Source organism: Phacochoerus africanus, chromosome 11 (genome assembly GCF_016906955.1).
Source record: "Phacochoerus africanus isolate WHEZ1 chromosome 11, ROS_Pafr_v1, whole genome shotgun sequence".
Classification (NCBI taxonomy): domain Eukaryota; kingdom Metazoa; phylum Chordata; class Mammalia; order Artiodactyla; family Suidae; genus Phacochoerus; species Phacochoerus africanus.
This window is the reverse complement of record NC_062554.1, coordinates 58,817,915-58,841,324: the sequence shown is the minus strand read 5'-3', so window position 1 is coordinate 58,841,324 and position 23,410 is coordinate 58,817,915. Positions and strand designations below refer to the sequence as shown.

Below are 23,410 nucleotides of genomic sequence, written 5' to 3'. Positions count from 1 at the left end.
AAATGCTTTATGTCCTCCAGAGCCCTCATCTTGCATTTATATATGTTCTCTTCTTTTCTCCAGGAAACATCCTTCCCCCCACCCACACACACTCGCACACGCGCCCACGGAACACACACATCCTTTCTGTGTATTAATGTGACTCCACACTCCAGCTGGTGTTAGCACGGCACCATCTTCCAGTTAGGAACAGTCTGCAGAGGGTGTGTGTCTGGGCAGCTTCAAAGTCAATCTCTCACACTCCTGAAGACCCTCTCTAAGCAGCTCTGACCCTTCCCCACTCTTCTGCAGAGGCTCTCATGTTTTCTCCACTAGGACCTTAACAGCAAATATTAGTTCTGGCAGAATCATAACTCTCTCTGAATCACAAAGTCTCCTTTTATGTAGTGTAAGGTTCTTGTTCTAGACATGACTGCCTTTGGAACTCAGGAAAGAACTGAGTAAAGCTTCTCAGGAGAATGGCTTTGTGCAAGGTAGCACACCTTGGGAGTGGGTCAGAAAATATTTTACTTTTTCTTGCTTCCTTTCCTTTCTTTTAAAACATTCATGTATTCTTGGTCCTTGAATTCTCTAAAGCAAGATCATCTTCTTCCTGTTTTTTGCAACTGGCATTGTTAAATATTTTGCTATAATGTAAGGCTTTTAACTGAAATTCAGTCAACTCTCAATGTTTAAGAAAAAGCAATTGGTAAAACAAAAGCCCCCCCCCAAAAAAAAAACTTAATATTGTGGGTAAGTTTTTAAAAATACAATTCAATGAAATTTGGGGGTTTTAACATTCAACCCTTTTACCTATATCAGCATTCCTTAAATTGACAACTTTCTGGAAGGTCATTTTTTATTTTTTTGCCTTTTTTAGGGCTGCACCTGTGGCATATGAAGGTTCCCAGCCTAGGGATCCAATCGGAGATGTAGCCACTGGCTTACACCAGAGCCACAGCAATGCCAGATCTGAGCCACATCACGGTAATGCCAGATCGTTAACCCACTGAGCAAGGGTAGGGATCGAACCCGCAACCTCATGGTTCCTAGTCAGATTCATTAAGCACTGAGCCATGACGGGAACTCCTGGAAGGCCATTTTTAAAGCATGTGATAGAGGTGGTCAGAGACAAGATTCCCAGGGATTCCCAGTGGCAATATTAATATTGTAATCTTATACACATAAAATCATAAAACTAGGTCTCTAGTTATCTTGCACCCTCACATGAATCCAAAATCCAAAAATTATAAATCATACACATATATAACCACTGAAATTAAAGTTCACAATATCAGTGGAACAGGTGATGCTTTATTAAAATTGGCTTCAGAGTCACATGTGACTGTGATGCTTACAACTGTGAGGACACATCTCTGACTTCAGCATGTGCTCCTTGATGGCCAGGTTCGCCTCCGCATGGGCTCACTCCACCCTTGGAAACCTCCATCACTCTCTGGACCCAGGCATCATGCAGCAGCTTTCCTCGGCAGGGGAGCATTGCTGACACAGTAGGCCCACCTTGTACGTTTCTCCTTAGCCTTGGACAACGAAGGAAGTACTCACTGTGGCCACTATCCTAAGAGACACAAGATTTCTCAACAGTGAAATCTAATGATAGTTCACACCACATCCACAGCACGTGTATTTTTTCCAGAGTATTATAAACATGAAGACAGTAAATTAAATAAAAGTAGAGAACCTGTGGACTGTGTCTGTGTGTGTAAATGACTCATAGAAACACACACGTATATCTCCAAGGACATCCATGTCACCCTGTGTGGATCCTTTTTTCTAGCTTTATTGAGATGTAAGGGACATGTGACATTGCGTCGGTTTAAGGTACAGCATGTGGATTGGATACATTTCATTATTGCAAGATGATTGCCTCCGTCATATAAGCTATCACCTCCATCTCCTCGTGTAATTAGGGTTTCTTTTTTTGTGGTGAAAACATTTAAGATCTACCCTCATAGCAACTTCCAAGGATATAGCTAATAGTATCATAGCTATAATCCTATGTGGGTTCTTTTTATGCCAGTTTGGAAAACTTTATCTCATGTCTTTTAATCATTTTAAGTATGTTTTGATCACCTGCCAGGTGGACTGTAGGAGGCGCTAGTGATCCAAAATGGAGACCCCTGACATGGTTCTTTTCCATGTGGCATTTACAGTCTAATGCACAAGTGCATATATCATTAAATACAGTGTTGTAAATGCTATGAGGAAGACCAGGATCTTTGATATTGACATTGCATTACAAAGAGGGTGGAGCTTCAGAATGATGCGTCTGTATTAGAGCTTAATCTATTTGCTGCTGTCTCCTCATTAAGACAGAGGGGTGTGCTATGTAATTTCCATATTATTGCAGTAACATGGGTGGAAATACAAAGGGGTTTTCCAGTTAACTCTGGTTTCTCAAAATGCCAACCGTCTGTTCTTTGAACACGGAGTCTGTAAAGTTACCCGTATATACGACAGACACCATTTGCTAGGCTGGTTCACAAGGCTTCTTCTCCAGTTACCCAGATTATCTAAATGTTCCTGCAGCTCTCTGTGCATATAAGTGAGATTTATTTTTAATCTGTGTATGTGACATTTATTTTTAATTCAGACTTGATTTTCAGACACGCGTCGAATTGCATTCAGATTTAAGATGATGAAAACAGCAGACAGCATGCAGACTCAGAGGGGCGTTTCTGACCACTCGGTCTCTCTCCAGTTCAATGCTCTCCATCCCCTCGTCCTGCTTTGATCGTCACCCCTTATCATTCTCTGAAACTAATATATCGGTTTACTTAGGCGTTTATGTCGTATGTCAAGGGTGTGACCTTACCTGCTTCCTTCTGGCATCTCAGCTCCTACTACATCGCCTGGTACACATTAGACACTGATGAAATAAGTGTGTATCGTGGCACTTTTTAGTCTTGCGTTTTCAATGGCAGAGTATACACATACGAACAAAATAAGGACGCCAAACACAAGCACGAAAGCTGGCCAATTTCACTTTCAGGAAGATTTTATTTTGATTGAGTCCCCACCTGCCTTTTGTCTGGTTAGCCTTCTCCAAGAGGAGTCCCCAGATGTGCACCGGGGAAGTGTGTAGAAAAGTGAATTCTCAGCCCACCTCCAACCCACTGAAAGGAAGCTCTTAGACCCAGCAGGATCCTGTGGGGCCTTCCAGTGGGGCCCTTCCGGTCCTCTGCTTTAGCTCCTTTTTGAAGTACCTGGATCGAAGTCTCTGATGCTCATTCCTGAGTTGCTTTACAAATGTAAGAATTCCCCCTCCCCGCCCCCAGATACACCCCAAAAGGAAGATGTTAACTACTTGATGACTATGACCCCATAGCCCCCAGGCCTCCTGGAGCCTAAAGGTTGGTAATGTTGACCCCTATGACACTGCCCTGTGATGTCACCATCAGCCAATCAGAGAACTATGCAGGAGCTTTAAAAATACCTTACTGGAGTTCCCACCATCGTAGCTCAGTGGTTAATGAATCCGACTAGGAACCATGAGGTTGTGGGTTTGATCCCTGGCCTTGCTCATTGGGTTAAGGATCCGGGGGATCTGGCTCAGATCCTGCGTTGCTGTGGCTGTGGTGTAGGCTGGTGGCTAGAGCTCTGATTAGACCCCTAGCCTGGGAACCTCCAGGTGCTGTGGGTGCAGCCCTAGAAAAGACAGAAAGACAGAAAAAAAAATGCTTTACAATTTTGTTCAGGGAGTTTGGGCTTTTGGGGGGGGCGGGGGTCGCAGTCTGCAATAAACCTTTCTCTGCTCCAAACTCCAACCTTTCCATTCATTGGCCTCATGGAGCATCACACGCAGGAATTCAAGCTAACAAAAGCTCTCTAGGTGGTTTTGATGCACAGCAAAACTTGGAAACCACTGCTTCAAGGCACGGGTTTCCCCTAACTGCACCCCGTTCTCTGAAACCGAACAAAACCAGGCCCCTTAGTCCCATGTCCCATGTTCAGCTCCATGTTCAGAGGAGCTGGAATTGCTACCTTCCAAGCCAGCCAACTTTCCCCCACCATCTTTCAGACTCTCTTTTGCTCTTTCTGATTTTTATTTCCACTCTTCTCACACAAAGCTAGAGGTGCTTTAAGGATGTGAAAAAGTCCCTTCCAGATATTCTTCCTGTTCCCTTAATTATTGTACTCATATGAGAAAATAAAATAAGTACTATAAGCTTGAGGGAAATTCTGCCTGGCCTAATTACTTGGGTTTTCAAACCAAAGTGCCCGCTCCCATTTTTTTAAGGAGCAGACCAGGAGTTCCCATTGCAGCTCATCAGGTTAAGAACCTGACTAATCTCCATGAGGATGTGGGTTCTATCCCTGGCCCTGCTCAGTGGGTTAAGGATCTGGCATTGCCTCAAGCTGCAGCCGCAGGTAACAGACGAGGCTCGAACCTGGCATTACAATGGCTGTGGCGTAGGCTTCAACTGCAACTCTGAGTTGACCCCTAGCCCAGGGAGCAGTCCGATAAAGAACAAAAAAAAAAGGAGTAGACCTCCGCCCTGCATGAAGTACAGGATTTCTCATGCCAGGCTGCTCAGGTTTGAACGCTCTGCCTGATAGTGCCAGCCCTGGACATCAGGAGGAGTCCTGACCCTCCCTGTGTCTGTTTCGTCATCGTGCGGTGTGCATGGTAATAGAGCATCTCTTAAAGGGTAGCTGTGGGATCATGTGATTCACTATATAGGAAGTTCTTAAACTGTGCCAAGCAGAGTGCCCACTATATCCTTGACATCACAGTGGCATTGCCTTGCATTCTCTCTTATACAGGACACGTATGTAGGGTGATCTTAGAATGTCAGAATTTAAATACCTGAAAGAATTTTTAAGAAGGAATTTTTAAGAATGTTGCAATTGATATTTCTCAACTTTCCTCTTGGAGCCCCCTTATTTAGCATCCAAACCCCTCTTTCATGGGCTCCTTGTTAAAGAGAGTCCAAGAATGGAGCCACAGGAGCAGGGAAGGAGCCAAGTTTGGAAGGACTCTTAAATATGATTTCTTTTTCTTTTTAGAGCCACATCTGGGGCCTATGGAAGCTCCCAGGTTCAGAGTCAAATTGGAGCTGCAGCCACTGCCCCACACTACAGCCACAGTAATGTCAGGTCCAAGCCTCATCTTCCACCTGATGTGCAGCTTGCAGCAACTCCGGGTGCTTAACCCATTGAGTGAGGCCAGAGATCGAACCCACAGCCTCACGGAGACTACGTCAAGTTCTTAACCTGCTGAGCCACAGTGGAAACTCCTCAAGCAAAATTTTAAGTCATTACCCAGGCTCTGCTTCCTGCCCTTCAGAACGAAAAGCCCCTATTGTGATGGAACAAAGTGAGAGGCACTGAGACCGTGCTTTCTCCTGAGGGACAGAAACTTATGAGGCAGATAACTGTCATCAGCAGCATCATCCTGCCACCAAGTTTCTGTGTCATTCCTTGGGTTCTACGGCTTCTAGACTCAGCAATGCAGCTCTGCCCATTGAGACAGATGGACTGACGTCCCTTCACGCCCACTAATGAGGCCCAGGCTTGAGAGCCAGTGCATCAAGCCTTAGTCACCCATCTGGAGCACCTCAACTCGAGGGGTCCATGAGGCTTCCCAGGGACTATGGGGCAGGGCACTGGACAGCCTTGTTTCAAAGTCAGCCCCAGCTAGACCCTGCAGTGATCTGAACTGGGTCCGTTTACCTCCACCCCTCCGTCGAGGGTCTTAGACAAGGAAAGAGGTCAGAGGAAGTACATTTTCAAGTTCTAAATGTCCTGAAATGGATCTGCCAAGAAACCGCCTGTGTTTGAGTTGTAGGGCCCGTTCTCCTGACTGCACCCACTTTACTAATTATCCAGGAGAGGATGTTCCTTTACTTTCATTGTTCCTTCCACCACTCTTATCAAATCATCATCGCACAGAGGATCCGTCTTGAAAGAGAGTCGCTAAAGTAAAGCAGAGAATTATGGAAGGAAATGGTCGTTTTTCATCAGTAATGACTTCTCGGCAAAGCTAGTTCCTTCTCTGTCTTGGAAGTAGAACCCGGGGAGATCGAGAGATGTTTTCTGACAGAGGGCAGTGTGATTTGGCAGATGAAAATAAACAGTGTTGCAATTTCTTTCTCAGTGTATTGGGTTAAACAAAGTGCTTCTAAGTGACAGACTAAGACCTCTTTAATAGTCATTTGATAAGACCTAGTAAAACGTTAGCAATATACTATCCAGATATTGAGAAATTGAATGAATTTAATACTGGGCTACAAAGCCCTTTGCAAATCAGGTATTTTCCAATTCATTGCTTTAAATGAAATTGAAGGAGGAATTAATTGAATTGTCAGCTGTGAGATCTTAAAATAATTTTTGAAGCTAGATTACTTTGTGGTTTTTGGCATATATCTCGGAAGGGGTTCAAGGAATTGAGTGACATTATTATACAAGGTTTTCATTTCCATCTCCTTGCTTATGTGAACTTGGTTTCTTTCAAACCAAAAATAGGAATAGAATTGATCCTGAGCTCTCATTCTAGTATGATGAATGATATCAATCAATGGTCTAATAAACAAAAAAGCCTCATCTATTCCATTAAAAGCTATATTTCCAGTAAAATTTACTTTTTATGTTTAATTATTACTTAACAAGATGTACACTCTATTTATGTCATTTTATCAATATTATCCTTGTAATGATAACTTATTTTAAAAGAAAATATTATTTTTAAGAGCATTATGGCTAGAGAACATGGAAGAAATTTAGATTTCAGTCTCTAAATTTTATGTATTGTTACAAATAAATAGGATAGCTGATCAATAAGAGATTTTCAGGCATAAATTATTATATCAGGATCAAATCCTACAGATAAAACACTGCAGAAGATATATAATAGATACATAAGTTCAAGTTTAAAAAAGGAGCAATGCATATTTTATGACTTACAAAAGAGCTTATTCATGAATTTTGAAAGTAGACAATCATAATAAAATCATGATATTTAACTTCATAGAGACATATATATAAAAGAACATTATGACATTTTGATTTTAAAATGTGAATATCCTCCACAGATCAAAAATGCCTCCTTTGCAACTATTGCTTTTAAAAAAAAACGTCCACTAAAGAATGTCCAAAGTGTTACATAATTGACCAAAATAAAAGCAAGCATATTTGTCTGTACCATCACCTGGATGTGTGTGGTTCCAGGGAGATGACACACCTCACTCAGCCAGGATTTACCATCCCCTTCCTGGCGTGCTGATTGCTGGAATTTGTACAGAGTTTAACCTTTCAGAGTCATTCAAGCAGGGATTTGGCCTTTATGAAAATATAGCTGTTCTTAAGAAAGTTTGCACTTTAATTCTTATCGATGATTTGCAACTGAGAGTAAATGAAGAAGTTTATCATATTTTTTCCTAAGACCTGCTTTTACAAGTGAAGAGCAGGGAGGAAATGGGAGAACTTCAGTCTGCATAAGGGAAAAGGGCAGTGGCTGCAGAAGGGAAAAAAAAAATGCAAGGAAAATGAAGCTAGGGTCCTAAGGATGTGGACAAAACAACATGCTTTCAGTTTTCTTCATGCCAGTGACACATCCATGAAGGTGGGAAGGGTTCACTGCCTGATACGTGAATTACCAGGAGCCTTAGGGAGATGAGGCTGGACCCCCAAAGCTCATCTCAGTGATCTCAGACTTACTGAGAAGTAATCACAGAATTAGATTTATAACTATAGGTATGTAGGGATGCCTGTGGCCAAGTTAAAATAAAAGCTTCATAAGACTATTAGAGTATGATTCCATTTTAGGAAAAACAAATCCACACAAGCCTTCCTAATGTGAACACACATCTGTAAGGAGTAAGATGAGGGAGAAGCAACCGGCTGTTATTGAAATGACAGTAGCTGGGCAGGGAGTTGGGTGCAGAAGGAGCCATTATCTTGGCCTTCAGGCAACTTTGTATTGTGTTCCTGGTTATGTTTGAACATGTTTATTTTACTTTTGTGGTTGAAGAACAGCAAAAGAAGCACATTTCGGAGAGAAAAATCTCCTCCTGCCCTACTTTGAAAGCACCAAACGATGGGCCCAACCTTGCCCACGGCTGCTCCCACCTACTAAGTGACAGTGGGCCCGGGCCAGGCAGATCCTGTGACTGGAAGCTGGTTTATTTCCATCCCTCCTACCCATCAGGAGGGTGCCTCGCCAGGCTGGGCACTCACCCTCTCAGTGAAAGCTGTCATTTGAATTCCACTACACTTTTCTCTTCCCTGGACCACTCAGGCTGTGTCAGGCTGGTCACTTTGCCAAGAGCAACACGTGCCCCAAATATGCTCACTGCCTCCCCCAAGGCTACTGTCCTTGGTGTGTCCACCTCCTGAGCCCTGTCTGGGGCTCTCTGCCACTGGTCGAGGATGGAATCAGGTCTGGTGCAGTATGGCTGGGTTCTCTCTCCCTGACTTCTCACCAGGAGGTGTGGGTTCACGCTCCTGGTCCCCAAGAGGCACTGCTCACATCCTCCCTGGATGTCTGGGGGAAGTAGTTATGACTTTTGCCTTCTCATTTGCTGAGATACCAAATCTCATGTTCTGACAAGAGCATTGAGTAGTGGGTGGACACACCGGGGCCCTGTAACCATGCTCTTCATTGGGAAAAATACCCTTTTCCTAAAGGACTTCCTTTTTCAGTATTCCATTCACACATTCTAAGTTTCTGGAACACATATGCAGATTTTCTTCCTGACCAGCAGGCACATTTATTTCTTCATTGAACCTGATAGCCTGCAGGTCAGACACACCAAAAAGCAAATTCCATTTGCTCATAGCTTCCATTTAGGGTTTCCACCTGTTACAAAGCATAGGCGAGGGTAGGTGGGGTAGAGATTGGCTCCTTATATGGGTGACAACCAGGTGACATCAATTACACTGTTCTCCAGGGGGGGGAGGGGAGTGTAAGCAGGAGGAGAAATTTTGCCTGGCCATTTTAAAATCTTCTTCCTCCTGCTGAACTCTTAAGGGGCAGCCATGAGAGAAATGGTTGGCTTTCTACCGGAGAATTTCAACACTCCATGTTATAAATCACAGTTTGAGGGCTGTGGGCAGCTTGGGGGTACAGCAGATTATCAACATGAGGGAGGTCTGGCGATAACTATGTCCCATTTTTGACTTAACCACAAGTCAAGTATTTGCTTTGTGGATTATCTGTGACCTATTTGAAATACTGATCCACTTTCTCTCCCCTCTGCCCCTGGGCCACTTCTCCCACAAGGTGGTAAATGTGCTCAAGTAATATAAACTCATTTTCATATAAGCCTAAGGGGAAAAATAAGATGGAAAGTAAATATACAGCAACGATATTCACATAATATGCTCCTAAATCAAATAGAAATGATGCCGTAGCTTTGCTTCTTTCGGGATGATTCAGGCCACGGTTTCCCTATGTTTAGGAAGTTTTATCAATAATTGATTGTTTCATTTTAGCACTGGGTTATGTTTTGTCATTTACTCCTCACACTCCAGTGGCCTCATTTATAATACAGTCTCTCAACACTCTCTTCCTCCCTCTCCCCAACCCCTCCCCTCACCCACCCTCACTCACAGGTGTACCATAGATGACCGGGTCACCCGGGTGGCCTGGCTGAACCGCAGCACCATCCTCTATGCCGGGAATGACAAGTGGTCCATAGACCCTCGAGTGATCATCCTCGTGAACACGCCGACCCAGTACAGCATCATGATCCAGAATGTGGACGTGTACGACGAGGGCCCGTACACCTGCTCCGTGCAGACGGATAACCACCCCAAGACCTCCCGGGTCCACCTCATCGTGCAAGGTGAGTCAGCTGGATGATTGCAGGGAAGCCTTCCTCAACCTGGAGGAAGATCCCAAAGCCATGACCAGAGCTTGAGTGTATGTGTTGGATTCTTTCCACCTGCAGCATCTTGATTGATTATCTTTCCAGAGGTTCTCAATTTTACCTCTGGGCCTTCTGCTCTCATTAGTAGGTTGTTTGGCATGTTGTACCCTCTAGAAGATATACTGGGGCAAGATATACATATTATGAGAAATATGTATTAGGCTATGTTATATATTCATTAATTAGGACTCTGGAGTTGGGACATGATATATTAGGAAATAGATACTGATGGTACTACTCTCTGGGCCTTTGAATTATTTTTCAGAGGCTTATTTCATGATGAAAAATGAATAATATTGGTGTGAAATCATGTGACTTATGACTGACTTTGCATAGTTGATGGTTGTGCCCTAGAAGGGATGCTGAGTGCAGCTGGGTGTTGCTGCTGTGTCTGTGTACTCCCTTCCAGCCCTGAAGAAAAGTCAGAATCTCGGACTCTCAAGTATCAACTATTAAATATTAAGAATGAAAAACTCATGCAGAAAGCAGCCCTGAGACATGGGGGACCATCTTAAAACAAGGAAGCCATACAGATAAACATATACTGACCTGCCACCTACCAACACCATTGCTCTGTAAAGCAGTTTCTTTTAAAAAAAATTTAATTGATTTTTATTTTTTCCATTATATTTGGCATACAGAGTTCTGTCAATTTTCTACTGTATAGCAATGTGACCCAATCTCACACACACACACACACACACACACACACACACACACACACACACACATTCTTTTTCTTACATTATTCTCCATCATGCGCCATCGCAAGTGACTAGATATAGTCCTCAGTGCTTTACAGCAGGATCTCATTGCTTATCCATTCCAAAGGCAATCGTTTGCATCTATCACCCCAGACTCCCAGTCCATCCCACTCCTTCTCCTGCCCCCTTGGCAACCACAAGTCTGTTCTCCAAGTCCATGAGTTTCTTTTGTGTGGAAGGGTTTATTTGTGCCATATATTAGATTCCAGATTTAAGTAATATTGTATGGTGTTTGTCTTTTTCTGACTCACTTCACTTTGTATGAGAGTTTCTAGTTCCCATCCATGCTGCTGCAAATGGCATTGTTTTGTTCTTTTTTATGGCTGAGTAGTATTCCATTGTGTATATATACCACATCTTCTGTAAAGTAGTTCCTATCAGATATTGATTCATGGTAGTAATGAGGTTCTAAGCAGACTAGCTCCCATCCCCTGGTAACATATCCTTCCTCCACCCAAGGAGCGGTTTGGGTGGATCTTTCTCAGCATCTCTGATGCTGATGTCTCAGGGCCCTGCACTGAGCTCAGAAAGAGTCCCCCTATGTGATTTAGCCTCAGTAACTGCCTTTTATCAGATCCTGTCTGAAGTAGAGTCAACAGATTTTTTTCAGGTTGTGAAGGGTTATGGCATTCTTGCTTAGCTAATATGATTTCCTCATCCATGTTTTTCTGGGGAAAAAAAATGCAATTTTGCTCATTTGGGTGCTTTCATAGGGGGTATGAGTATGGTTAGAGTTGTTATTTGTTTTGTCTGTGTGTGTGTGTGTTTAGGGCAGCACCGTGGCATATGGAGGTTCCCAGGCTAGGGGGTCCAATCATAGCTACAGCTGCCACCCTTCATCACAGCCACAGCAACACTAGATCCGAGATGCGTCTGCGATCTGAACCACAGCTCATGACAATGCCAGATCCCTAACCCACCAAGCGAGGCCAGGGATCGAACCTGCATCCACATGGATACTAGTCAGATTCGTTTCTGCTGAGCCACGATGGGAACTCCCAGGGTTAGAGTTTTCATGTATGCAAATCAAAGTGGCCTTTCTTCTCTTCTGGCTGAATCAGCACTTTGCTAGCATAGCACCTGGGGCTCAGATTCTGCAGGCCTCTGCCATGGCACATGCAGGGCCATGGTCTGCCTGCTGCAGCCTCTGCTCCCTGCAGGCCCCGTGCTGGCATCATACATGAAGCTTTGCCTTGGTTTAACCTCCAAGCCCCTCTCTCACCCACATGCTTCCAGACTTCTACTCACATCCTCTGTCCCACGAGGGGACCTGTCCTCTGCCTTTTCCAGTCTCTGTCCCTGTCCCACCCAGGGGGAGGGCTTGGTGATAATCATTGCTTTGGGGCTATAGGACAGCCTGCCATCTGGAGATAAAGACAACCGTCATGTCAGTGCTGCTCAGAGGCTGGTGGAGGCACTCGATAAGCGGGGATGTGCTCAGAAAACACTGGAGGCGTGAGGCCTCGTGGCCCGCCTGCCACCTGGGCTTGGCTCCAGGGGAGCTAAGATTCTCAGCATGGAGAGCAGTGCCTCCATGGCACCTCCATGGCCTTGACAGCAGAGTTATCTTCAAATTTAGGAAATTCGGCACTGAACGAAAAAGAACTGTCAGGCCCTATACAGAAACAGACTCACACTGAACGAGACTCAGACTTTTCAGGAAATAAGATAGACTGGTACAAGCTTGTCAAGGGCGAGGCTGGCCATCAAGGGCCAGCAGCACAGGGCTTCAGGGATGCTATTCTTCCTGAGGGGCTTGGAGCAGTGCCTTGGGCTGGACATGGATGCCTCTGCAGGGGCTCCTAGCTTTGGGTCAGAGTCTGGGAGTAGGAAGAAACAGAGCAGTGGAGACTTAACTCCGGAGGCCACTTCCCTAAGACCCCACACGTCAGGCCCAGCAACTGCAGTAGCTCCAGCTATTGGGGTGGCCTGTGTGAGATGTGATGCTGAGATCAGGAGGCGGAGGTGGAAGCAGAGAAACTTCCCTTGGAAACTTTAGCAGACTGGGCTTTGCATTTACCAAGAGGTTCAAGCCGGAGCTCAGGGCATTGCATTCCCTTCCATCCTGGAGGAGAGTGGCCAGCTTGCTCTTCCTTTGGGTGAAAGCAGAGACCCCTGCGGCTCAATTAGAAAGAAGCCCAAGGGTCTCCTCCTTGGCAGCGGCGCTTGGCTTTTGTCCAGTCTATAGATTAATTTTTCAGACTTAGTGTTAGTTCAGGTTAGATAAAGATAATGAAAGTTTCCTAATCCTCTTAAAGAAGATTTATCTGACCGAGTAGAAAGCTTTTGGAATACAATAAAGCATGTATAAAACTGAGGCCTAAGCTTGCCTTTAATTTCAAACTGCTGATAGGTATTGATTTTGCAATGAGAAAAACTGAAAAGTTTCCGAGCTGCAAACTTGTCTGTTTATATTATACATGTGTGTGTGTGTGTGTGTACATACATATATATTTATATATATATACCATATAAAGGGGTTTATTTATCTTCTGTCCATTTGGGGAGGTTAGAATCTCATCACCTCTGCCTGGCAAGTGCCATTAGCAGAAGGGCGGTCCCACGGTTGTAGGCTTCGTTGCTTCCTCCTTCTGCAATGTGAGTAACAGAGAGATGCTGTCACTGACCTCCAAGCCTGTGCTTTCCTGATTTATAAGGTGGCCTTTCCACATATCTGATGGGTTGAATTTCCAGGTTCTTCTCTTTGAGAGAAGCAACTGGCTGCATTTGTTACAATAGCATTGCTGATCCCCGAGTTGTATCTTAGGGGACCATTTCAAGGTGCCGCCTGATGATGTGTGATAGTGTGGCTGACACGGTGTGCTGAGGTGGGAAGGAAATCCAGAGCAAGGGGCTCAGATTAGTCAGGGCATGAAAACCAAGGGGGCTCCCCTGTGTGGGCTGGGGTAATGGGGAGAGGAGCTGGAGGCCCAAGGCCAGGGGAGAGGTCACGCCAATCACTCAGCAGGTTTAAGGTGACCAGGCGGTGGGTCTCCCTGGAGGAATGGAGGTGGTCCCTTCACGAGGTCTCGTCCAAGAGAAATTGAGAGGATTCATCCCAAAGTCTTGAAAGAGGAAAAATTTGGAGTTCCCGCTGTGGCACAATGGGATTGGTAGGGTCATGGGAGCACTGGAACGCAGGTTCGATCCCAGGCCCAGCACAGTGGGTTAAGGATCTGGAGTTGCTGAAGATGCAGCTTAGGTCGCAACTACCCTGGGAATTCCATATGCCGAGGGATGGCCAAAAAAGAAAAAAAAATGAATTAAAAAAATTAAAAAGAAAGAGGAAAAATGTAAGTATGTCACCCCTTTTTTTGAGTTTGGGGAAAGATCAGATGTCCTCCTAGTAGTTATGGAGGTAGGACCCTGAGCTACTGGGAAGCGGAAGTGAGCAGGTGAGCTTTAGGGATGAAGAAAACACAGAGGGAGTTCCCATCATGGCTCAGCAGAGATGAACCTGACTGGTAACCATGAGGACATAGGTTTGATCCCTGGTCTCTCTCAGTGGGTTAAAGATCTGGCGTTGCTGTGAGCTGTGGTGTAGGCTGGCGGCCACAGCTCCAATTCGACCCCTAGCATGGGAACTTCCATATGCCTCAAGTTTGGCCCTAAAAAGCAAAAAAAAAAAAAAGAAAGAAAGAAAGAAAACACAGACATTAGGCAGGCATTACAGCACTAAGAACCAGGTGTAGCTCAAAACAAGAACAGGTATGTTTGAGATTCATTGTGAGTTTCCTGGCATGAGAGGCGGTAAGTTTTGTGAGATTACCTCTTCCTCGAGAACAGCAGGAAGCCCACATGTCTGAGGCATCCCAGGCCTCCAGCAGATGTTTGTGAAATGAACAAAGGACAGCTCTATACAGCAAAGGAAACGGCATAAGAAGGCAGTGATTACAGAGTCCCTTCTAGAAGACTGGGACCGAGGATGAGTCAGATGGTCCAGGTGCCTTGGAATGGACAGTAATTGGGACCCTTTCCTTGGGGGAGATGAGGTCTTCGATGTGACAAGCCAAGAGCTATGTTCTACCAGGGACAGCATGAATTTCGGGCATTTCCTTAGTACGTTACAGCACTGGTCATAATCTTTGTCTCAGTGACCCCCACAACAAGCCCTGGGAGGCTTCAGGGCAGGAACTGTATATCCATTTGGCAAATTAGATAACAGCAGTCACAGAGGTTAAGAGACTGGCCAGGGTCCTCTGGGAGTAAATAGTAGGGCTGGGTCTTGAACCAGGGCCACGTGGCATCAAGATCAATGTCTCTACAACATCCTCCACCACCTCCACAGCCAGTCACACCTAAAGTGACTACCCTGGATCCCTGGGAATTTTCCAGTTATCCTTTCTCGTTCCCTCTTTTTTTCCTGCCACTGATGTTGCATTGTTAGAGCAGAAATTGAGGACAAAGCTCAAGAAAGAAAATTAGCAGCAAAGAGCGGGGGTGGGGTGCCAAAGCCACAATAGGTGGTGTGCAGAGGCTGAGAGAGAGACCAGGAAGAAGATAATTAATCTAGCAGTGGCTCAACCCTCCAGGGATATGCATCCTAAATGTTACCTCTTTATCCTATTAAGTACTGAAAATGCTGGCCTCTTTGAGATTCCGGAATCTAATTGTCACTCTTAACTGGTGTGGAATCCTCAGCCTTCTGGAGTGTGTAGCTGTCACTGTTGGGGAGAGGTAGGCAGGAAGATCTGGTGGCTCCTTGCCCTTGGATGTTGGTATTTTCTATCTGCTCTCTTGGCTAATTCCAAAGTCTGTTCACTCCCAGACACTTCCTTTCATGGAACAAACTCCTCTTGCTAAGCCCAGTTTGGGGCAAAGGGCTAGAAACAATGAATTACATTAATTTCTCACACACCCAAGATGCCACAGCAAACCTATGCGACTTCTGTGTCTGCAAAGACTTAGGGGCTTTGAGAGCCAGTTCAGGTGAGATGTTTAGTACCCAAAGGTGAGCACAACAGGAAGAGGAGTCTGATGCTCCCACCAGCCAGTCCTGGCTCTGCTGAGTGTCAGCCAGCCTCTGCACTGGGCGCACTGAGTGTCAACTTTTCTCAGCTGGTCCTCGCAACATCCCTGCAAAGGTCACACCATAGCCTCATCCTACAAATGAGAAAACTGAGGATCAGAAAGTAAAAACATGCCCAAAGATGATGGAGCTAGTAAATACTTTAAATTCCCTTCACTAGGCTTGTCTCCAGGTAAAAAGCCATCAAAATATGCCTATAGCCCTCTACCTGCATTATCTCTTTCGGTTATTCTTTACCGAAGCCCCGGGAGACAGAACAGAAGGTCACCACATTCTAAGAAAAGAACCTGAAATTCAGAGTTGAAGGATTTGTTCAAGTTACACAGGCCAGAAAGTGGGAAAGCCTTAACGCCAGGAGTTTTAATTCTTGACCCAGTATTATGTGCCCACACCAGATTGCTAACTCACAGATGATTAAAAGGACACGTACTCATTATTATTTGTGACAAAGATATAAAAGTTCTGAAGTGCTGCTGAGAAGTGTGGGTCCCCTGGATACCATTGGGCGTGGGTGTGGGCTTGATGCTGGGTGGAGCGTTTCTAGCAGGTGACAGAAGCACATCTGCCCACAAGCCACACTTCTGCTCAGGACCTACCTATTTTTATTTCCAACCTTTCTTTTGTTACTAACCTTTTTTTTTTCCTGCTATTTTCCCCTTTTTCTCCCAAATATTACACAGTCATTTAACTTAGCATGCATAATTGTGGGCCTAAAGAAAGGCGGGCAGTCAACCTGAAATCAATTTAATTTATTCAGCCTCTATTTTAAATTATAATCATGTTTGCCCTTCACAGAGGCAGGGTGGGAAAGTAGACACGAGCAAGACTGGGCATCCCAGCCTGAGCTCTGCTCCTCACATCCAAGCCAGTGTTTTGGGATGTCCCCTCCCTGGCTCCTCTCCTGAGAGGAAGAATACAATGGGAGGTCCCGTCATGGCTCAGCAGTTAAAGAGCCCCACTCGGATCCATGAGGATGCTGGTTCGATCCCTGGCCTCACTCAGTGGGTTAAGGATCCGGCGTTGCTATGAGCTGTGGTGTAGGTCGCAGACGTAGCTTGGATCCTGAGTGAGTTGCTGTGGCTGTGGTGTAGGCTGGCAGCTGTAGCTCCGATTCGAACCCTAGCCTGAGAACCTTCATATGCTGCAGGGGCAGCCCTAAAAAGCAAAAAAAAAAAAAAAAAGAATGCAGTGGAATATAATTGATTTCCTTCAGGTGCAGGTGCACACATGCACACCTTAATCTTTATCCTGTCTGTATGTGTGTGTATATATGTATGTATACATGCGAACATATTTTCATGTATGTATAAAAGACCTCCTCTCTTTCCCTCCTCACATGTGCAACCTCCACGACCCACATCAAGCAGTGTATATACACTTCTTAACTTAAGGGTCGGGTGAACTAAAAAAGCAACACAGGAGTTCCCGTCGTGGCGCAGTGGTTAACGAATCCGACTAGGAACCATGAGGTTGCGGGTTCGGTCCCTGCCCTTGCTCAGTGGGTTAATGATCCAGCGTTGCCGTGAGCTGTGGTGTAGGTTGCAGACGCGGCTCGGATCCCGCGTTGCTGTGGCTCTGGCGTAGGCCGGTGGCTACAGCTCCGATTCGACCCCTAGCCTGGGAACCTCCATATGCCGCGGGAGCGGCCCAAGAAATAGCAACAACAACAACAACAACAAAGACAAAAGACAAAAAAAAAAAAAAAAAAGCAATACAGCTTAGAAGGAATCAGGGATAAAGTCAGTGCCCCCAGGATGCCCTGCACCCAGCAGAGGAAGGTGCTTCACCGGTGGGGCCCTTCCCAAGAAGCAAGTCCCCACGCAGGCTCCCTCTAGCCTGGCCTTGGGATCAGGATAAGCCCACACCCAGAGTCTCTGTGCAACAGCCCCACCCTTTCCTTCAGATCATGTCACTCAGATGTCATCTGAATTTGATGCCACGAAGCCAAAATAGAATGGATGTTTGTCTGCACCCAGTCCCCATCATGTGCAGTTGCCAAGAACACAGAACAAAACACGTTTCCTAAAAGAATATTTCTCCTTTTATCAAGTCTCTACTCCTGTCATTGTGAGGGGAGGGAAAATGTGGGGCTTTGTTGTGCTCTGCCTAGAAACGAAGATTGGAGTTCCCGTCATGGCTCAGCAGAAACGAATCTGACTAGCATCCATGAGGATGCAGGTTCGATCCCTGGCCTTGCTCAGTGCGATAAGGATCCGGCGTAGCCGTGAGCTGTAGGTCACAGATGCGGCTTGGATCTAACATTGCTGAGGCTGTGGTATAGGTCAGAGGCTACCACTGATTCGACCCCCATCCTGGGAACCTCCAGATACCGTGGTTGTGGCCCTAAAAAGACAAAAAAATAAAATTGTGAAAAGAAACGAATAGTGCACAACACATGTATGTACATGCACACACCCCCACCACTTTCACAGGTTTCACAACTATTTCTTTTGTGGTCCCTGGAATTCAGTCCCCCTCTCTATTAAATACGTAGGTCCAGCCTCTGTCTAGTAGGGGGCTGGAGGTGATAATCTCAATTCCTCCTTTAACACCTATAATCTTCTCGTTATAGGAATAGGAAGTGTTAGAATTTTCCAGTTGAATGAGACCGAAGTGAAGTATGACATTGGATAAACACATAGTCAGGGCCAAAGATGCTTTGACCTTGTCTGCCAAGAGGGCAACAATTGCATTTGAGAGCCCCGGCTTTGGTTGGGTCCATCAAAGTGTGCAAGCTTGTTTTAAGGCCACACGACTCTTTGACATGATCCAAGATGGTGCTGCCAGTCCTGGTGCTTGGTTTGGGACAATACAGTAGCCAGAGAGAGAAGCGGCAGAGTCTGGAGCTGTCATGTGCCTTATTTGTGGTAGAACTAAATTGACAGAATAGTCAGGAAGTTTGTTCTCAAAATCATAGCCGATGTGGAGATGCGGGAGGAAATGAAATGCCTGTTATGCTCTACTAAATTTGCATGGTGATCTCAGCTTATGTGCCAAGAATCTAGTCTGTCAACAGCTCAAGTAAATACAAAGGGACCTTTCCTTTGGTGTGAGCAGGGAAATATCACTCTTTAGAAGAAGGGTAAATTAGTAAATGTTCATAAGTTCTTCTAATAAAGTTCGTCATGACCCTCATGTAGTCAGGAGACAAATAAGGTTTCAAACTTCACCACCCATGAGATCGGTTAGTCATGGCTTCATATCGGAGTCATCTGGGAAGGTGGGGTGGTGGCATTTTCCTATGTGCAGCATGAGGACATGTATTTGAAGAGTCTGGCTTGCATTCCAAAGCCTGGTCTTGAGCCCTTTGTTAACAGGTTCTTCCTGAGACAGTGTCTCTGCAACTACACCCTATCGTTGTACTTGTTCCCATTTGGCTTCTCATGAAGGTATCAAAAAGCCTTTAACCAGTGTCCCACTAATAATTCCCATGAATTGTTCTCCTCTATAGGTTCAGAAATTGGAGAACAATAGAAGTGAAGTAAAATAATACCAAGAAAAGCAAAAATGCATCTTTTAATAATTATAATCCTGCTTGAATCCCAAGCATGGAAGTCAATTTACAAACACAATCCAATTCTATTTCCCAATTAACCCAAGCAGGTGGGATGCATTTTCCTAATTCTTCGAAGAAGCTAAGGCTCAGAGAGGCTGAGGAACTTGCCTCAGGGTCACCAGCTGAGAAGTACAAGAGCTGTGTGATTTTGTGATTTGAGCTCTGCTTAGTCTGTAATGAAAGCTAACACTTAACCTCTACATGGAATTTCCTCTGTTTTTAATTGAAGTATAATTGATTTACAAAGTTGTGTTAATTTCTGCTATAATCTGTTATATATATCATATATATCTGTTATATATGTGTTATATATATAGTTATATATCTGTTTTTATATATATTTATCTGTTATATATGTTTTTATATATATATATAATATATATATACTTTTTCAGATTATTTCCCACTATAGTTTATTACAAAATTTGATCTGAGTTCCCTGTGCTATACAGTAGATCTTTGTTGGTTACCTATTTTATATATAGTAGTTTTTTTTCAGTTTTTTAATGAAAACTATGGTTGTATTGAAGTATAGTTTATTTACAATGTTGTGTTAATTTCTGCTGTTTTATGTATCTATATATTCTTTTTCAGATTATTTTCCACTATAGTTTATTACAAGATTTGATCTGAGTTCCCTGTGCTATAAGTAGATCTTTGGTTACTTATATATATATAGTAGGTTTTTTTTTCAGTTTGTTAATGAAAACTATAGTTTTATTGAAGTAGAGTTGATTTAAAAGGTTGTGATAATTTCTGCTGTACAAGTATGTGATTCAGTTATACATGTATACACACCCATTCTCTTTCAGATTTTTTTTCCACATAGATTATCACAGAGTATTGGGTAGCGTTCTCTGTGCTGGACAGCAGGTCCCCTTGGCTAATTATTTCATATACCTCAGTGTGCACATGCCAATCCCAAACCCCCAGTCCTCTGCCCGCCCACCACCTGCCCCTTTTGGTGTATATAATAGTGCATATATATTAATCCCAAACTCCTAATTTCTCTCTCTTCCCCTCCAGTATCCCATTTAGTAACCTGAAGTTTGTTTTCTATGTCTGTGTATCTATTTTTATTTTGTAAATAAGTTCATTTGTATCATTCTTTTATTGGTTTTTTATATGATTTTAATTTTTTTCCATTATAGCTGGTTTACAGTGTTCCGTCAATTTTCTACTGTACAGCAAGGTGACCCAGTTACACATACATGTATACATTCTTTTTTCTCATATTATCATGCTCCATCGTAAGTGACTAGACATAGTTTCCAGTGCTACGCAGCCAGATCTCATTGCTAATCCATTCCAAAGGCAATAGTCTGCATCTATTAACCCCAAGCACCCCATCCATCTCACATCCTCCCTCTCCCCCTTGGCAACCACAAATCTATTCTCTAAGTCCATGATTTTCTTTTCTGTGGAAAGGTTCATTTGTGCTATATATTAGATTCCAGATATAAATGATATCATATGGTATTTGTCTTTCTCTTTCTGACTTACCTCACTCAGTATGAGAGTCTCTAGTTCCATCCATGTTGCTCCAAATGGCATCATTTTGTTCTTTGTTATGGCTGAGTAGTAGTCCATTGTGTATCATTCTTTCAGATTCCACATGTAAGTGATATCATATGTAATTTCCCCCTTGATTCCCTTCCTTTTAAATTAGTCTCAGGCCAGACCACTACACCAGTTCATTTGCATTGCACTGTGAGAGCCTGGCCAGGTTACCTCTGTTTAAAGGATTTCAATCTATTATCTCTGCAATCAGGATCTGTCCTCCTTAAACCTTTCTCTCTTCTGCTTTATGTATGTTAGTGATCACGACTCCCTCCTTGGAGTCTCAGATCTGTATCATTGACTCTAAAATCTACATTTCTACTTCTTAATCTGCTCCCTGATACTAGTCTCTGATTTCTGACTTTTTCCTAAAATTTTCAAGGTGGGTGTCCCATACATATCCTCACGTGCCCCACACTGAACATACCTTCTTTACTCCAAAACCTGTTCCTCCTCTTTTAATTCCCGTTTCTATTCATGCACTTGCCATCTTGTATAAAACCTTGGCTTAAGTGTTGACTTTTCTTCTCATTGCTTCTCTGCCAAAGCAGAAGTCATGTCCAAAAGAGTCATTCTCTTCCATTCTGTTTCCATGACCACAGCTTTCAAAGTGCTGCATCTTACTCTCAGGTGACTTATCACTGTCATGTCCTAACAGCTACCTGGTCCTTGGCCTCCTTATCATTCATTTTAACTCTGTTGTCTAAATATTCCTGACACACACATCTGCCTGAGTCACTTCCCCCTGCTTATGATATTAATGACTCGCTATTGACAATACAATAAAGTCAAAACCTCTTAGATCACTTTCCCAAGTGCTAAACAATTCTGGGTCAGACCTCCTTTTTCACTCTTAATTTCTGTTATTCCATTTGTATTTATTATTATTGTTGTTGTTGTTGTTGTGTTTTTAGGGCTGAACCTATGGCATATGGAAGATCCCAGGCTAGAGGTCAAATCGGTGGGTCTACAGCTGCCAGCCTACATCACAGCCATAGCAACGTGGGATCCGAGCCGCATCTGTGACCTACACCACAGCTCAAGGCAACACTGGATCCTTATCTCACTGATCAAGGCCAGGGATTGAACCTGCATCCTCAGGGATGCTAGTTAGGTTCATTACCACTGAGCCACAATGGGAACTCCTATTATTCCATTTTTATATCCTACACACAACTTAGCAAAATTTCTTCTTGTAAAACCTCTGCCCCCAGTGCCCTGTATTCTTCTTCATGTCTCAAATGATCTCTCTGTCTTGAATGCTCTTTTCTCTAGACATCAAAACCTACAGACCCTTTTCAGCAGCATTGCCCCAGGGACTTTTTTTTTTTTTGTCTTTTTTGCCATTTCTTGGGCCGCTCCCGAGGCATATGGGAGGTTCCCAGGCTAGGGGTCTAATCGGACCTGTAGCTACCAGCCTACGCCAGAGCCACAGCAACACGGGATCCGAGCCGCATCTGCAACCTACACCACAGCTCATAGCAACGCCGGATCCTTAACCCACTGAGCAAGGGCAGGGACCGAACCCGCAACTCATGGTTCCTAGTCGGATTCGTTAACCACTGCGCCACGACGGGAACTCCCCCAGAGACTTTTCTGTGCTGATGGAAATGCCCTACATCTGCATTGTCCAACATGGTAGCCATTAGCCACAAATATTGGCTGAGAACTTGATATGTGCCTGATAAATTTCCAATATTATTTCATTTTAATTAATTTAATTAAAAATAGCCATACATACTAATGGCTAGCATATTGTATAGCACAGTTTTAGAGTTGCTATAATCCTCAAAGCCAAAGGCTTTCTTTGGAATTCCAAACCTCTCCCTGTACTTCTTTATGCTACCTGCAACTTTTCATTTCCTATTTCAGCTACTGGTGGATCTAATATTTTTCCTCTCTGATTTTACCTTCAGGGAAAAAGCTGGAGTTGGATCTATAATTTTTCATACAATCACAGTTTAGGGAATTGCAGTCTGAATTGTCATGACCATACAGACAGCTCTTTAACAGATTTAGTGTTACTCATCCATAAAAATAATTGCAAAATATCCTAATGCAGTGGTTATTGGAGACCATACCACAGAATGTATCACCTACCTGCCTTGGGTTTATGACCTTCTCCCCATGCTTAGGACAGATGGCTGTATAGCTAGGCACCAAAAACATTGATTTCTACTGAATAAAGGATTTCTTAGCGAGACCTTTTTAAACATTCCATCATTGAGCGCTCCTGGAGAAAGATCTGACACAGCCACTTTTCTTTAGTGACACTGGAAATCACCCCAAACAAGATGCCCCAGAGGGCAGCCCTGGCTGGCAGAGCCGGAAGGCAGGCACCCAGCATGCTACAATCAGTGTGATGGCGTGGACGGTGAGCCCGGATTGGCCAGCAAGGGCATGCTAATGACCAGTTAGCAACTGTGTTCAGGTCAATTAATTTATATTTGTATTTTGCGAACTAAAAGTTGCCCTGTTAGATTATTGATTCTTTGCCCCTGTATTCAATTTGTTTTTAATTGCACCGTCGCTGAGCCAGGCCCTCCCTCCTGGCAAGCTGGCAATAAATCTGCCACCGTCTCAACAATCAACAATAAATGTGTCTCTTCATGTCATTATTAATATGCCT

At 44.1% G+C, this 23,410-nt stretch overlaps 1 protein-coding gene across 2 annotated transcripts in view; it reads left to right on the top strand.

The window, feature by feature from the left end:
• Window positions 1-23,410, top strand: part of OPCML (opioid binding protein/cell adhesion molecule like) — a 508,660-nt gene that overhangs the window by 268,182 nt on the left and 217,068 nt on the right. For both annotated transcript variants that reach the window (XM_047753888.1, XM_047753889.1), the window contains exon 2: window positions 9,556-9,788. In XM_047753888.1, the coding sequence (XP_047609844.1) occupies window positions 9,556-9,788 (233 nt within the window). The remainder of the gene's footprint in view (window positions 1-9,555; window positions 9,789-23,410) is intronic.